The sequence below is a fragment of the Haematobia irritans genome, chromosome 2 (assembly GCF_050003625.1).
Source record: "Haematobia irritans isolate KBUSLIRL chromosome 2, ASM5000362v1, whole genome shotgun sequence".
NCBI classification, from domain to species: Eukaryota; Metazoa; Arthropoda; class Insecta; order Diptera; family Muscidae; genus Haematobia; species Haematobia irritans.
In genome coordinates, this window is record NC_134398.1 from 13,032,673 (window position 1) to 13,051,530 (window position 18,858).

General features: G+C 30.5%; 1 protein-coding gene across 1 annotated transcript; it reads left to right on the forward strand.

Moving 5' to 3' along the window:
• Window positions 1-4,976: 4,976 nt before the first annotated feature.
• Window positions 4,977-18,092, forward strand: LOC142223493 (lipase 3-like). Its single transcript, XM_075293382.1, has 3 exons — window positions 4,977-5,233; window positions 16,587-17,318; window positions 17,384-18,092. Exons 1-3 carry the CDS (start codon window positions 5,135-5,137, stop codon window positions 17,801-17,803), a joined length of 1,251 nt encoding a protein of 416 aa, XP_075149497.1. The 5' UTR covers window positions 4,977-5,134; the 3' UTR covers window positions 17,804-18,092.
• Window positions 18,093-18,858: the final 766 nt, after the last annotated feature.

Below are 18,858 nucleotides of genomic sequence, written 5' to 3' on the forward strand. Positions count from 1 at the left end.
GACATTTTGGAGAGTAAGGTTGACACTACAAAATACCAACGTGTCGATAATCTCAAGACCGCTCTTTGCCAGGAATAAGACAAAATTGTGGATAGACTTTGGTATTTTCTTAATGTAACCACCATTACAGAGATGTTTAATGACAGTTGGAAAGGCATTGATTTTATTTATGTGCCCATTATTGCTAACAGGTTTAACTACACCTGTGAAGATGGTTGTTTTCTACACTCAGAGAAGGATTATGATCACCTCAAACATGTTTCAAGAAAAAAATGTTATTTTTGTATGGTGACCATGTAACAACTAAAATGTTATTTTCTCGTCAAATATAACCTGCTTGCCGAAATCAGATACATGATTTCCGAGAAAATAACATGGTTGCTAAAACCATGTTACATGGTCACCACCCAAAATTAACATTTTGCTCTTAAAACATGTTTGAGGTGATCATATTCCTTCTCTGGGTGTATGTCTTCAGCATTTCTTAAAAGGCTTAACGACAGTTGAGAAGGCTCTGAATTTTTTATGTCTCCACCATTAAAGAGAGAGATCAGCACTACTAATAGATTTAATTACAGTCTTGAATGACTTGCTTTTTATGCATCCAGCATTTCTTAACCACTGTTGAAAAGGCTCTGATTTTTTAATGTCTCCACCATTACAGAGAGATTTTACACGCAAAGAAAAAAAACGTTTGGAAAACGTGTACCGAAAACGTTTTTCTTTTGTTAGAGTTTTTTGAATTGCTTCGAAAATTTTAAACTTTTATCAACAAAAAAATTCGTTTATTACAAAATTTTTATTTTTTCAATAAAAAGAGTTATTTTTGAAACAACAACACAGTCCATTTCGTTTATATCAAACGCTATTCTTTTCTGACTTTAGGTCTTTAATAAGACACATTTTACAGTTCAAAATTTAATATAGTACAATGTAATGTTGAACATTTTTTCTGAATCTTCCGAACATATCTGGAATATATGTAAAAAAAAAACAAAAAAAACTTTGGTCGAAGCAGGGATCGAACCCACGACCCTTGCAAGTCGGACGTAGCAACCACTGCTCCACGGTGCCAAACTAAATGTTTGTTTCTGTTAAATAAACTTTATTTATTCGGTTCGTGGGCGCCGCAAGCTATGCTATATAAATATAACTTATATGGATAATTATCTATTGATGACCATAGCAGGTACATAGCTCAGTGGTTAGTGTGTTGGCTTACAAAGTGCATGGTCCGCGGTTCGATTCTCCGTCCAGGCGAAAGGTAAAAAAAAATTTAAAAATTGTATAATTTCTTCTACATTGTTGGTATTACAGGAGAAGGTGTTAAGAACTAAAAACCTCGTGGATGTGAGAAAGATGTGAGGGAAAATGCAATTAGCAAGAAAACAATGTTTTTTTTTTGTGAGTTAGTCTGTATGAAATTGTTTTTACATCCTGGAAAAGAATAAACGTTTATCACAAAAAGTATATACTTTTCTTCCAAATACACTTCCTTACAGCGAAAAGCATATGAGAAACGAACTTTGTTTGTCTAAAATTTCGTTTGGGAGGAAAGAATTATTTTTTTGCGTGTATGACAGTTGAATGGGCTTTAGTTTTTTCGTGTCTTCGGTATAGCAGAATAATTTTAGCCATCCTTGAGTAACTTTGATTGTCAACGTTTTTCTCTAAAGGTGAGTATTAAGTTCAAGTTCAGCCTCTAAAATAAAAACTAAATCAGTAAAAAAGCGTATAAAATTATACATCTATGTTGCAAATTTTATTATAGCTTAATGGGGAATAGCCCAAATCAAAATTTCACAATGTTTGTATTCCTTTAAATGGATTATTAACGAAAAGTAATCGTGAAAAAATGACGATTTTAGCGGCTAAACTAGAACTTAATACCCACAATAAAGTTTTGACAAAATGTTCTCTAGGAATTTTCTTATAACAATTTTCTTTAGGAATACAATTTTGACACAATTTTCTATAGAAATTAACTTTTGAGAACATTTTCGATACAAATAAAATTTGGCCAAATTTACCATGGAAATAAAATGTTGACAAAATTTTTTCTGGGAAAAAGATTTTAACAAAATTTTCTCCACAAATAACATCTTGTCAAATTTTTGTATGGAAATAAAATTTAGACAAAGTTTTCTATGAAAATAAATTTTGACAATTTTTTTTTTTAAATAAAATTTTAACAAAATTTTCTCTAGAAATACCATTTTGACAAATTTTTCTATAGGAATATAATTTTGACAAAATTTTTTCTACGAATTTTTTTGTGAAAATTTTCTACAGGAATAAAATTTTGCCAAAACTTTCTATAAAAATAAAATTTTGACAACATTTTCAATAGAAATAAAATTTTGACAAATTTTTCTATGGAATTAAAATTTTGACACCATTTTATCTAGGAATAACATTTTAACAAAATTTTCTCTATAAATAAAATTTTGACAAAATTATTCTGGGAATAAAATGTTGACAAAATTTTATTGGGAATAAAATTTTGACAACGTAAAAAATTTGATACAATTTTTATATGAATAAAATTTTGACAAACAATTTCTGCAGTAATAAAATGTTGCCAAAATTTTCTATAGAAATAAACGAATTGTTGATTGAAACGAGCTCGAGGTCTGTATCAATCAACAATCAACAACGTTTCAATCAACAATTCATTAATTGGAAAAATCAAATACAGGTCGAATACAATAAGAAGAAGTTTATATAGAAATAAACTTTTTTCTATGGAATAAAAATTTTGATACCATTTCATCTAAAAATAACATTTTAACTAAATTTTCTTAAGGAATAAAGTTTTGACAAAATTATTTCTGGGAATAAAATATTGACAAAATTTTATTGAGAACAAAGTTTTCTCTAGGAATAAAAATTGGATACAATTTTTTATACGAATAAAATTTTAACAAAATTTTCTACAGGAATACAATTTTAGCAAAATTTTCTATAAAAATAAAATTTTGACAAAAATTTCTATAGAAATAAAATTTTGAGAACATTTTCTAAAGAAATAAAATTTTGGAAAAAATTTATATGGAATTAAAATTTGACACCATTTTATCTAGGAATAACATTTTAACAAAATGTTCTCTATGAATAAAATTTTTACAAAATTATTTCTGGGAATAAAATGTTGGCAAAATTTAATTGGGAATAAAATTTTAGCAAAGTTAAAAATTTGATACAATTTTTTATACGTATAAAATTTTGACAAAATTTTCTACATTATAAAAATTTTGCAAAATTTTCTATTAAAATAATATTTTGACAAAATTTTCTATAGAAATAAAATTTTGACAAATATTTCTATGGAGTTAAATTTTTGACACCATTTTATCTAGGAATAACACTATAACAAAATTTTTTCTGTGAATATAATTTTGACAAATTAATTTCTGGGAATAAAATGTTGACAAAATTTTATTGGGATTAAAAATTTGATACAATTCTTTATACGAATAAAGTTTTGACAAAATTTTCTACGGGAATAAAATTTTGACAAAATTTTCTATAGAAATAAATTTTTAAGAACATTTTCTAAAGAAATAAAATTATGACAAATTTTTCTAGGGAGTTACAATTTTGACACCATTTCATCTAGGACTAACATTTTAACAAAATTTTCTCTATGACTAAAATTTTGACAAAATTTTCTATAGAATTAAAATTTCTTATGAAAATTTTCTTTAGGAATAAAAATTTGACAATATTTTTTCTTAGAATTTTCCTATGAAATTTTCTATAGGAATAAAATTTTGACAAAATTTTCTATAAGAACAAAATTTTGACAACAAATTTCTCTAGGAATAACATTTTGACAAAATTATCTCGAGGAGTGAAATTTTGACAAAATTTTCTAACGAAATTATATTTTGACAAAATTTTTTCTAGAAATTTTCCTATGACATTTTCTATGAATAAAATAAATGTTGACAAAATATTCGCTAGAAATTTTCCTATAAAATTTTTTTAAGGAATAAAATTTTAACAAAATTTTCACTAGAAATAAAATTCGGATAAAATTTTCTATAGAAATAAAATTCGGAATAAAATTTTGACAAAACTTTCTCTTATGAATTTTACTAGGAAAACTTTTTTAAGTAATAAAATTTTAACAAAATTTTCTCCAGAAATAAAATTAGGACAAAATGTTCTATAGAAATAAAATGTTAACAAAATTTTCTCTAGGAATAAAATTTTTTCATAATTTTCTATAAAAATACAATTTTGTTAAAATTTTCTATAAAAATACAATTTTGACATCATTTTCTATAGGAAATGAATTTTGACAAAACTCTCACTGGAAATAAAAAAAATTCTGTAGGAAGAAAATTTCCTATAGAAATAAAATTTTGATAAAATTTTCTATAGGGAAGAAAATTCCCTATAGAAATGAAATTTTGACAAATTTGTCAATAAAAATAAAATTTTGACTAAATTTTCTATAAAGTCAATATTAAGTCAACATCTTTAAAAATCTTGGATTGTCGTGTTAGGTGATATTATCAAAGTCCATTGCAGAGAGGCTCTCCCTTTTTGTCGAAGTACAAAATTTTCTTCAAAATATAGCGCGGTTACATTCACTTGTAACTAGTGGTTCCTATTGATGAAGGGCGGATTACCGCTTTATTACACCGTTGATTACCGCTTTATAACACCTTTAGCTTCCAACCATAAATTTTTACTTTAATAGATCTTAATACGTTTATGCTGTCTACCATATTTTTTCCGGCTAACTGTGTGTTCGAAGTCCAAATTTTCAGTCGACGTTATTAAAGTGTCGATTAAAATTTTTTGGCGTTAGGCTTCACTGCCTACTCGAGTACAACCCCCATAAGCTATGGTTCACATTATGCCTCACTAAGTAACTAACTTACATTTAAGTGATAAACAAAATTACAGGTGATTTAATTCCAATCTCAATGTGAGGGTTAAGTGAGTTCCAGTCAATTGGAATAGCAACTAGATTTATCGGGCTGTAGTGTTTGAGGGTGCAATTTGTGAAATTTCTATTTTATTCAGTTATTAAAAAACTCTCAATCATAGCATATCAACCTATTGGTCCAATATTTCTGAGATTACCAAAAAAAAAAACAAAAACCCAAAACAAATTACCATGAAAGCCCGATTTTCAATAAGTTTGGTCGTTCTTGCAATTGCCTTAATAGTGTTAATCGGTCAACAGAAAGAAGAACCTCAAATACTCGTAACCACGGTATGTTCACTGCTAAAGAAGTTACTCAAAATCCTTCATAGAAAAGTAATCCCTCATTTTAATGATGTGATCAAATTAAGTGATCGACTATAATTAAGAAGTGAGAAGGATCTCCAAATCTGTTAGATTGGCAAATATACTACATGCTTGCAGCAAATGAAACGTTGTGATCAAGAACATATTAAACCAGCAAAATTATGTGGTTGTGACCATGTTTGCCATGCTATATTTTCATGGTAACATTACTCGTCCAGTGAAAACAATTTTGATAAAAAAATAACCTTTTCATGTTTTAAAGTATTAAAATAGTGGAAAAATTGTTGTGAACAACAATATTGACGTTATACAAATTATTATTAATTTTGATAAAAAAAAAGTTTACAGTGAATATAAAACAATAGCCGCGTAAAATCATATAATCTCATGGAAAAATAGTGTTGTCCCCAAAAAAATGTTATGATCTCTTGTTAAATGTATGTTACATCGAACGAAAAATTTCTTTCAAAAATCAAAAGGCGAGTCTTTTTGCCACCCGCAAACATTCCCACTTTCCCCAGAGATCTGAATGGACTTTCATCAGTAGCCGTTTACGACCATCTACTACACGAATGTCCCAGACTAAGAGCGGATTGTCATTAAGAGTAAATCAACTAACTGGCAGTTTACTTAGATAGAAAATTGGCTATGAAGGAACATTTAAGGATTGTAATTGACAAAGCTCTATCGACTACAATGAAAATAGCAAGAATAGTGCCAAATATCAGAGGTCCTGGACAGACAATCAGAATCGATTGGCGAATGTAGTATAAGCACAAGTACTTTACGTAGCTCTTACTTTGGGTATCGCGGTGGAAATGGGAATAAAATTTTGACAAAACTATCACTAAGAAAAAATTTTATAAATCTATCCATATAAAAAAAAATCACAAAACTTTCTTTAGGAAAAAAAATTGAACAAAACTTTCTATAGGTAAGAAAATTTTGACAAAATTTTCTATAAGAAAAAAACTTGGACAAAATTTTCTCTAGGAATAAAATTTTGACAAAATGTTATATAAGAATAAAATTTATAAGAATAAAATTTTGACAATATTTGACAAAACTTTCTCTAGGAATAACATTTTGACAAAATTTTCTATAAGAATAAATAATTGACAAAATTTTTTCTAAGAATAAAATTTCGACAAAATTTTCTATGGATATAACGTTTTGACAAAATTGTCTACGGATATAAAGTTATGACAAAAATAAGAATAAAATTTCGACAAAATTTTCTATGGGTATAAAGTTATGACAAAATTTTCCCTGGGAATAAAATTTTGACATAGTATTCTCTGGGAATAAATTGCTGACCAAATTTTCTCTAGGAATAAAATTTGAACACAACTTTCTATAGATATTAAATTTTGACAAAATTTCCTACGCAAATAAAGTTTTGACAAAATTTTCACTAGGAATAACATTATGACAAAATTTTCTATAAGAATAAATATTTGACAAAATGTTCTCTAGAAATAAAATTTTGAAAAATTTTTTCTACAAATAAAATTTTGACAAAATTTTCTATGGATATAACGTTTTGACAAAATTTTCTATGGATATAAAATTATGAAAAAATTTTCCCTGGGAATAAAATTTTGACACAATTTTCTGTAGAAATAAAATGTTGACAAAACTTTTTATAGATATAAAATTTTGACTAAATTTTCTATGCAAATAAAGTTTTGACAAAATTTTTTCTAGAAATAAAATTTTGACAAAATGTTCTATAAGAATCACATTTAAACAAAATTTTCTCTGAGAATAAAATTAAGACAAAAATAAAATTTTGATGACCTTTTAAAATTATGACAAAATTTTCTATAGAAATACAACTTTAAGTAAAGTTTTTATAGAATTAAAATTTTCACCAAATTTTCTATAGGAAAAAAATTTTGAATTATAAATTCAATAGAAAATGTCGTCAAAATTTTATTTCTATAGAAAAATTTTTCAAAATTTTATTTTTATATAAAATTTTTACAAAAGGTTCTTCCTATACAAATTATTGCATAGTTTTGTATATATAGAAATTTTTGGTAGAGTTTATTTCTATACAACATTTTGGCAAAATTTTATTCCTATAGAAAATTTTGACAAAATTTTATTTCGATAGAAAAATTTGATAGAACATTATGTGAAAATTGTATTTCGGTAGACAATTTTGACAAAATTTTGTTTCTAAAGAAATTTTTGTAAAAATTTTTTTTTCTATAGAAAATTTTGTTAAAATTGTATATCCATAGAAATTTTTTTAAAAATTTTATTTCTATAGAAAATGTTGGCAACATTTTATTTTTGCAGAAAGTTTTGTCAACATTTTATAGAAAATTTTGTCAAAATTTTTTTTCTATAGAAAATTTTGTTAAAAATTTTATTTCTATAGAAAATGTTGGCAAAATTTTATTTTTACAGAAAGTTTTGTCTACATTTTATAGAAAATTTTGTCAAAATTTTATTTTATAAAATTTTTTGGTAAAGTTTATTTCTATAGAAAATTTTGACAAAATTTTATTTCGATAGAAAATTGTAACAAAATTTTATTTCGATAGAAAATATTGACAAATTTTATTCTTATAGAAAATTATGTGAAAATTGTATTTCGGTAGACAATTTTGACAAAATTTTGTTTCTATTAAAATTTTTGTAAAAATTTTATTTCTATAGAAAATTTTGTCAAAATTTTATTTCTATAGAAAATTTTGTTAAAATTGTATATCCATAGAAAATGTTCTAAAAAAATTTATTTCTATAGAAAATGTTGGCAAAATTTTATTTTTACAGAAAGTTTTGTCAACATATTATAGAAAATTTTGTCAAAATTTAATTTCTATAGAAAATTTTGTTAAAATTGTATATTCATAGAAAATTTTTTAAAAATTTTATTTCTATAGAAAATGTTGGCAAAATTTTATTTTTACAGAAAGTTTTGTCAACATTTTATAGAAAATTTTGTCAAAATTTTCTTTTTATCGAAAATTTTGTGAAAATTTTATTTCTATAAATAATTTTGTCAAAATTTTATTTCTATAGAAATGTTGGCAAAATTATATTTTCATAGAAAATTTTGTAAAAATTGTATTTCTATAGATAGTTTTTTCAAAATTTTATTTCTATAGAAAATGCTATTATTTCTATAAAAAATGTTGTTAAAAAACTTTATTTTTACAGAAAATTTTGTAAAAATTTTATTTCAACAGCAAATTTTGTCAAAATTCTATTTCTAAAGAAATTTTTGTGAAAATTTTATTTCCATAGAAAATTTTGTAAAAATCTTATTTCTATAGAAAATTTATTTCTGTACAACATTTTGGCACAATTTTATTTCTTAAGAAAATTTTGTGAAAATTTTATTTCTATAGAAAATGTTGTCAAAATTTTATTTCCACAGAAAATTAAAAAAAACAAGTATATACGTCCGTAAGTTCGGCCAGGCCGAAGCTTATGTACCCTCCATCATGGATTGCGTAGAAACTTCTTCTAAACATTGCCATCCACAATCGAATTACTTAAGTTGCGGTAACGCTTGCCGATGGCAAGGTATCTTAAAACCTCCTAACACCATCTTCTAAATTGTATGTAAGTCCATACGTGTTATATATTAAATCAAAAAAGATGGATCCAATACGTATATAATTCAGTTTGACAAAGTAGACATAAAATTTTGACAACATTTTCTCTAGAAATAAAATTTTAACAAAATTTTCTACAGAAATAAAATTTTAACAAAATTTTCTATAGAAATAAACTTTTGACAAAATTTCCTATACAAATAAAATCTTGGTAGATTATTTTTGGCTCGAGTGGCAACCATGATTATGAACCGAATAAAATGTTAACAAAATTTTCTCCAGAAATAAAATTTTGACAAAATTTTCTATAGAAATAAAATTTTGGTAGATTATTTTTGGCTCTAGTGGCAACCATGATTATGAACCGATATGGACCAATTTTTGTGTGATTGGACCAATTTTGGTATGGTTTTCAGCGACCATATACTAACACCACGTTCCTAATTTTAACCGGATCGGATGAATTTTGCTCCTCCAAGAGGCTCCGGAGGTCAAATCTGGAGAACGTTTTATATGGGGGCTATATATAATTATGGGCCGATATGGACCAATTGTGGCACGGTTGTTAAATATCATATACTAAAACCATGTTCCAAATTACAACCAGATTGGATGAAATTTTCTTCTCTTGGAGACTTCGCAAGCCAAATCTGGGGATCGGTTTATATGAGGGCTATATATAATTATGAACCGATGTGGACCAATTTTTGCATGGTTGTTAGAGACCATATACCAACATCATGTACCAAATTTCAGGTGGATCGGATGAAATTTGTTTCTCTTTGACGCACCGCAACCCAAATCTGGGGATCGGTTTATATGGGCGCTATATATAATTATGGACCGATGTAGACCAATTTTTGCACGGTTGCTAGAGACCATATACCAATACCATGTACCAAATTTCAGCCGGATCGGATGCAATTTGCTTCTCTTTGAGGCTTCGCAAGCCAAATCTGGAGATCGGTTTATATGGGGTCTATATATAATTATGGACCGATGTGGACCAATTTTTGCATGGTTGTTAGAGACCATATACCAACATCATGTACCAAATTTCAGCCGGATCGGATGAAATTTGCTTCTGTTTGAGGCTCCGCAAGCCAAATCTGGGGATCGGTTTATATGGGGGCTATATATAATTATAGACCGATGTGAACCAATTTTTGCATGGTTGTTAGAGACCATATACCAACACCATGTACCAAATTTCAGCCGGATCGGATGAAATATGCTTCTCTTAGAGGCTTCACAAGCCAAATCTGGGGATCGGTTTATATGGGGGCTATATATTATTATAGACCGATGTGGACCAATTTTTGCACGGTTGTTAGAGACCATATACAAACACCATGTACCAAATTTCAGCCGGATCGGATGAAAGATGCTTCTGTTAGAGGCTCCACAAGCCAAATCTGGGGATCGGTTTATATGGGGGCTATATATAATTATAGACCAATGTGGACCAATTTTTGCATGGTTGTTAGAGACCATATACCAATACCATGTACAAAATTTCAGGCGGATCGGATGAAATTTGCTTCTCTTTTAGGCTCCGCAAGCCAAATCTGGGGATCGGTTTATATGGGGGCTATATATAATTATGGACCGATGTGGACCAATTTTTGCATGATTGTTAGAGACTATATACAAACACCATGTACCAAATTTCAGCCGGATCGGATGAAAGATGCTTCTGTTAGAGGCTCCACAAGCCAAATCTGAGGGTCCCTTTATATGGGGGCTATACGTAAAAGTGGACCGATATGGCCCATTTTCAATACCATCCGACCTACATCGATAACAACTACTTGTGCCAAGTTTCAAGTCGATAGCTTGTTTCGTTCGGAAGTTAGCGTGATTTCAACAGACGGACGGACGGACGGACGGACGGACGGACGGACATGCTTAGATCGACTCAGAATTTCACCACGACCCAGAATATATATACTTTATGGGGTCTTAGAGCAATATTTCGATGTGTTACAAACGGAATGACAAAGTTAATATACCCCCATCCTATGATGGAGGGTATAACAAGTATATACGGCCGTAAGTTCGGCCAGGCCGAAGCTTATGTACCCTCCATCATGGATTGCGTAGAAACTTCTTCTAAACACTGCCATCCACAATCGAATTACTTAAGTTGCGGTAACGCTTGCCGATGGCAAGGAATCTTAAAACCTCCTAACACCATCTTCTAAATTGTATGTAAGTCTATACGTGATATATATTAAATCAAAAAAGATCGAACCAATACGTATATAATTCAGTTGCCAAAGTAGACATAAAATTTTGACAAAATTTTCTATAGAAATAAAATTTTGGTAGACTATTTTTGGCTCTAGTGGCAACCATGATTATGAACCGATATGGACCACTTTTTGTGTGATTGGACCAATTTTGGTATGGTTGTTAGCGACCATATACTAACACCACGTTCCTAATTTGAATCAGATCGGATGAATTTTGCTCCTCCAAGAGGCTCCGGAGGTCAAATCTGGAGAACGTTTTATATGGTTTATGGTTGTTAGAGACCATATACCAACACCATGTACCAAGTTTCAGCCGGATCGGATGAAATTTTCGTTTCTTAGAGGCTCCGCAAGCCAAATCGGGGGATCGGTTTATATGGGGGCTATATATAATTATGGACCTATGTGGACCAATTTTTGCATGATTGTTAGAGACCATATACCAATACCATGTACCAAATTTCAGCCGGATCGGATGAAATATGCTTCTCTTAGAGGCTCCACAAGCCAAATCTTGGGATCGGTTTATATGGGGGCTTTATATAATTAAGGACCGATATGGACCAATTTTTGCATGGTTGTTAGAGACCATATACCAACACCATATACCAAATTTCAGCCGGATCGGATGAAATATGCTTCTGTTAGAGGCTCCACAAGCCAAATCTGAGGGTCCCTTTATATGGGGGCTATACGTAAAAGTGGACCGATATGGCCCATTTTCAATACCATCCGACCTACATCGATAACAACAACTTGTGCCAAGTTTCAAGTCGATAGCTTGTTTCGTTCGGAAGTTAGCGTGATTTCAACAGACGGACGGACGGACGGACATGCTTAGATCGACTCAGAATTTCACCACGACCCAGAATATATATACTTTATGGGGTATTAGAGCAATATATCGATGTGTTACAAACGGAATGACAAAGTTAATATACCCCCATCCTATGATGCAGGGTATAAAAAAACAAGTAGGGATATTCTAAATTTGGAAAGAAAATTTTGTCAAAATTTTATTTCTATAGAAAATTTTGTCAAAATTTTATTTCTATAGAAAATTTTGTCAAAATTTTATTTCTACAGAAAACAAGTAAGGAGATTGTAAATTCGGGCGGGGCCGACTATATTATATCCTGCACCACTTTGTAGATCCACATTTTCGATACCATATCAAATCCGTGAAATGTGTTAGGTGCTTTATATAAAGGTTTATGCCCAAATATATACATTTAAATCTGACTCGATCTGAACAAAATTTGTTAGTATTTTGACCATTTTTGTCGAAATCAGAAAAACATATATCTTAATCTGAACCGATTTCAATCAAATTTGGCACGCATAGCTACAATGCTAATTCTACTCCCTGTGCAAAATTTCAATTAAATCGGAGCAAAAAATTGGCCTCTGTGGTCATATGAGTGTAAATCGGGCGAAAGCTATATATGGTAGCTATATCTAAATCTGAACCGATTTCAACCAAATTTGGTACGGTCAGTCAGAATAATAATTCTACTCCCTGTGCAAAATTTCAATTAAATCGGAGCAAAAAATTGGCCACTGTCGTCATATGAGTTTAAATCAGGCGAAAGATATATATGCTAGCTATATCTAAATCTGAACCGATTTCAATAAAATTAACCACACTTGCCTACACTCCTAGTGCAAAATTTTAACCAAATTGGGCTAAAAGTCTGGCTTCTGGGGCTACACGCAGAGAAGGAATATGATCACCTCAAACATGTTTCAAGAGCAAAATTTTATTTTTGTATGGTGACCATGTAATATGTTTGTCACTAAAATGGTATTTTCTCGTCAAATATAACCTGCTTGCCGAAATCAGATACATGATATCCGAGAAAATAACATGGTTGCGAAAACCATGTTACATGGTCACCACCCAAAAATAACATTTTACTCTTAAAACATGTTTGATGTGTTAATATACCTTCCCTGGGTGTATATAAGTCCATATCGGGGGAAAGATATATATGAGAGCTATATCTCAATCTCAACCGATTTTATTCAAATTTGTCACACTTGACTATAGTACTAATTGTTCTCCTTATGCAAAATTTCAAGCAAATTAGAGTAAAACTCTGGCTTCTGGGGCCATATAAGTCCATATCGGGCGAAAGGTATATATGGGAGCTATATCTACATCTGAACCGATTTCAATCAAATTTTGCACACTTGACTATACGACTAAGTGTTATGTTTGTGTTCTGGGTCCATATAAGGGCATATCGGGCTAAAGATATATATGGGAGCTACATCTAAATCTGAACCGATTTCTTCCAAAATCAATAGGGTTGTATTCTGACCCAAAACAAGAACTTGTGTCAAATTTGAAGTCGATTGGACTAAAAACTGCGACCTAGACTTTGATCACAAAAATGTGTTCACAGACAGTCCGTTTGCGACTCAGAGACCCACCCTGAGCATTTTTGCCAAAGACACCATGTGTCTATCTCGTCTCCTTCTGGGTGTTGCTAATATATGCACTACTTCCCAGCAAACAATTTTGGAAGCTCTTCCAAAGGCACAACTTTGAAAGCACTTCCAGAAGATGCACTCCCAATGATGTTCTTTATTTTAACTACCCAGGAAGTTCTTTTAATTCAATGTTTTATAAGTTGGTTTTTTCATACTTTTAATGGGTAATTTTACCTTTTTATACCCTGCTCCACACTGTGGAACAGGGTATTATAATTTTGTTTCAAATAGGTTAAAAACGGAGTAAAAATTCATAAAATGGTACAAATCATTTAAATTTTGTCGGAAAAAATACTAAATCCAATATGAAAAATTTGTGAATTTTTCAAAATATTTGAGGTCTAACATTTCCGACAAGCGTTAGAATCCATTAAAAATTATAAGAAATTGTAAAAATTATTTATTTGACAACATATCACAGAATTTTTTTTTAATTTACATCCAAAACATTGAATTCGGATCACACCTAAAGAAGGGATGCAAATTCAGTGCAACGGCTGTTGAAATGGAGGACTTCCGTCCTACGACAAGCCCATGTTAAATTCATCGCATCTGCGTCAATTTTGCACCACTTCCGGACCCAAAAAGAAAATTTTCATTACTTTTTTGGCGACGCTTTTTTTTGCTGGGTTATAATACCCTGAACAGTGTGGCGCAAGGTATAAATATCTATTTGACGAAAATGGACCAAAATCAACCAAATTCCATTTGGTCCGACCATTGGACCAAATTTAAGAATTAATAATTTTTTGAACCAATTTAGGTCTGATCGGACCAAAATGGCAACCCTGGTCTCCAGTATTAAATAGAGGTTTAATGACAGTTTAAAAGGCTTTGGGTTTTTTATGTCTTCGGCATAACAGAAAGGTTTAATGACAGTTTAAAAGACTTTGTTTTTTGAATATCTTCAGCATTACTAACAGGTTTAGCCACAGCTGTGAATACCGGTTTTATTTATTTATTTATTTATTTATTAAACTTATAGTAAATATAAGAATAATAGAGAAAAATCTAGCATTAGCTACTTAGGCTATCAGCTAACCCGTTTTTTTTATCCCAGCATCATTATTAAGAGGTTTAATGACAGTTGAAAAGGCTTCGGATTTGTTTTCATGTCTTCTGCATAATATAAAGTTTTAAAGGCACTTGTATAGGCTTTGTACTTCGAAATCTTCGGTTTAATGACAGTTGAAAAGGCTTTGGATTTGTTTTCATGTCTTCTGCATAATATAAAGTTTTAAAGGCACTTGTATAGGCTTTGTACTTCGAAATCTTCGGTTTAATGACAGTTGAAAAGGCTTTGGATTTGTTTTCATGTCTTCTGCATAATATAAAGTTTTAAAGGCACTTGTATAGGCTTTATACTTCGAAATCTTCGGTTTAATGGCAGTTGGAAAGGCTTTGGATTTGTTTTCATCTCTTCTGCATAATATAAAGTTTTAAAGGCACTTGTATAGGCTTTGTACTTCGAAATCTTTGGTTTAATGACAGTTGAAAAGGCTTTGGATTTGTTTTTATGTCTTCTGCATAATATAAAGTTTTAAAGGCACTTGTATAGGCTTTGTACTTCGAAATCTTCGGTTTAATGACAGTTGAAAAGGCTTTGGATTTGTTTTCATGTCTTCTGCATAATATAAAGTTTTAAAGGCACTTGTATAGGCTTTGTACTTCGAAATCTTCGGTTTAATGACAGTTGAAAAGGCTTTGGATTTGTTTTCATGTCTTCTGCATAATATAAAGTTTTAAAGGCACTTGTATTGGTTTTGTACTTCGAAATCTGCGGTTTAATCACAGTTGCAAAGGCTTTGGATTTGTTTTCATGTCTTCTGCATAATAAAGGGTGATTCTTTTGAGGTTAGGATTTCCATGCATTAGTATTTGACAGATCACGTGGGATTTCAGACATGGTGTCAAAAAAAAAGATGCTCAGTATGCTTTGACATTTCATCATGAATAGACTTACGATCTGCCACAACGTCGAATTTTCAGTGAATGGGCCCTAGAAAAGTTGGCAGAAAATCCGCTTTTTTATCGACAAATTTTGTTCAGCGATGAGGCTCATTTCTGGTTGAATGGCTACGTAAATAAGCAAAATTGCCGCATTTGGAGTGAAGAGCAACCAGAAGCCGTTCAAGAACTGCCCATGCATCCCGAAAAATGCACTGTTTGGTGTGGTTTGTACGCTGGTGGAATCATTGGACCGTATTTTTTCAAAGATGCTGTTGGACGCAACGTTACGGTGAATGGCGATCGCTATCGTTCGATGCTAACAAACTTTTTGTTGCCAAAAATGGAAGAACTGAACTTGGTTGACATGTGGTTTCAACAAGATGGCGCTACATGCCACACAGCTTGCGATTCTATGGCCATTTTGAGGGAAAACTTCGGAGAACAATTCATCTCAAGAAATGGACCGGTAAGTTGGCCACCAAGATCATGCGATTTGACGCCTTTAGACTATTTTTTGTGGGGCTACGTCAAGTCTAAAGTCTACAGAAATAAGCCAGCAACTATTCCAGCTTTGGAAGACAACATTTCCGAAGAAATTCGGGCTATTCCGGCCGAAATGCTCGAAAAAGTTGCCAAATGGACCACTTAAGACGCAGCCGCGGTCAACATTTAAATGAAATTATCTTCAAAAAGTAAATGTCATGGACCAATCTAACGTTTCAAATAAAGAACCGATGAGATTTTGCAAATGTTATGCGTTTATTTTAAAAAAAAAGTTATCAAGCTCTTAACAAATCACCCTTTATAAAGTTTTAAAGGCACTTGTATAGGCTTTATACTTCGAAATCTGTCCAGTAGTACTGAGAGGTTTAACAACAGTTTAAAAAGCATAGCTTTTCAATGCCTCCAAGGTTACTAAGAGGTTTTAAAGGCCTTTGGGGTTTTTTTATTGCTCCAGTATTATTGGGAGGTTTAATTATATTTTCTCTAGGCTTAAATTTAATAAATCCTATCCTATAATTGCATAATTTCTTGTTTCAGACTGAACGAATTAATAGAGCTGGCTACATCAGCGAATCATATGATATTGATACCATTGATGGTTATGGATTGACAATTTTTCGCATTAGGAATCGCACTGACAATGACCGCAATATCAATAATGGAACCAAGGCCGCTCCAGTTGTTTTTTTAATGCATGGCCTAGCCAGTTCATCCGACACTTGGGTCATAGAAGGCCTTAAAAATCCTTTGGCCTATGATTTAGTTAATCAAGGCTATGACGTATGGCTGGGTAATAGTCGTGGAAATATCTATAGTAAAAGACATATTCGCCTGTCTCCCGATGATAAGGAATATTGGAATTTTTCTTTGCATGAAATTGGAGCTATTGATTTGCCCTGCATCATAGATTTTATATTGAATCATACCAACAAATCCGACTTACACTATGTAGGCTATTCACAAGGTACAGCAACCGGAATGATTCTGTTAGCAATGCACCCGAAATATAATGAGAAAATCAAGACAATGCATATGTTGGGTCCCTGTATCTATATGGTCCATGGAAAATCTTTCACGCAATATTTTGCGGGATTTCTTGGTATTCATACGCCCGTGCATCCTTACATTGGTAATACAGAGCTTTTTTCATCAAAATTATTGCGACAGCTTTTATGGTTGGACAAATGCCGCAGCAAAGAGGCTAATGCGAAAATATGTTCCTTTATATTATATCTTTTATTTGGTGGCTATTCAGCCGATTTGGATAAGGTAGGACAAAAAATTAAAATTGATTTTTTTTGTTTTCAATATTTATTAATAGATTTTTCTTTCAGTCTTTACTACCGGATATTTTCAATAGTCATCCAACTTCCGCTTCTATGCGGCAACTTTTACATTTCATGCAATTCCATCATACCAAGGAATTTATCCAATACAACCATGGACACGAAGGCAATATGAGACGCTACAATCAATCATCGGCTCCTCTATATAATTTGACAAATGTGAATCCCCGATTTCCCATACAGTTTTTCTACAGTGATTACGATGAATATATGGCCCGAGAGGATCTTGAAATGTTAAGAAACCAGTTGGGAAATAAAATGATCATTCATTTTATTGATCGGAAATATTATGCCCATGTGGATTTTGTTTGGGGTTCAAACAATAAGGAAATTATCCATCAACCTATACTCGATATGATGAATAAAGCAGAAAATCTTATTAGAGAGCAAACCAGCCAAAGATCTTGAAATTTGAACTTGACCAGTAATTTTATATTTTATTATAAGCCAGTTAGATAGTCGTATAATCAATAATCCAACAACTTTTAATTTTTGTTAATAGTCATTTGTTTTTTTTTTTTTTTTTTTTTGAAATTAATTAACTAATTTCTCTCAGAAAATGTTAACCTCAGGTAATAGGGTATTAAGTTTGGATTTTTTATATTATTGTCTACATATAATAGAATTTAATTTAATTGTTTATATATTTTTGCTAAATCTATTTTATATTAAAATTGTGAGATTTTTTATAATGATATGTTCTTTATTGTTATTATTTTTATTTAAAAGTAGGAATTTATAAAAATGCAGAATAAAAATTTCACACCATAAAGAGAATAAATCACAGGTAAGAGAAATAAGAAAGAAGAGTACTCACCAGGGATGGAAAATGCAGTACTATAGTACTTTTTTCAATACGAATGATTTAGTACCTTTGGTGTAGACATTTTTGAGCCGATATCAGATATATGGTAGAATAGTTTTGACAAATTATTTTAATATTCTGAGAAAGTCTTCAACAAACCTATTTCCTAATAGTCTTTTACAAATTTGGCAAAACAGACAAGTTCATGTGGGAAGAAAATCTCGATATTGTAAAAGCCATAGTCACAAATAAGATTTGCTTGAATTTCAATAATGTCATGTAGTCGAAAAAGCACGTGATTCTTTATTACGCTTCCACACGAACACTATCTAGATAAGAAGTTATCGATCGCCTTCTTAAATAAGGCAAAACATTACAGTAACGATCGAAACTTGAGACAAAAGTAATTTACCAACATTTGGAGAAAAATTAAAAAAAAAAATTATTTTCCAAAAATAAAGAATTTTTTTTTTTAAATTTTATTGTTATTGGAAATTTGTCAAAATTTTATTGTTATAGGAAATTTTGTCAAAATTTTATTTCTATAGGAAATTTTGTCAAAATGTTATTGTTATAGGAAATTTTTTCAAAATTTTATTTCTATAGAAAATTTTGTCAAAATTTTATTTCTATAAGAAATTTTGTCAACATTTTATTG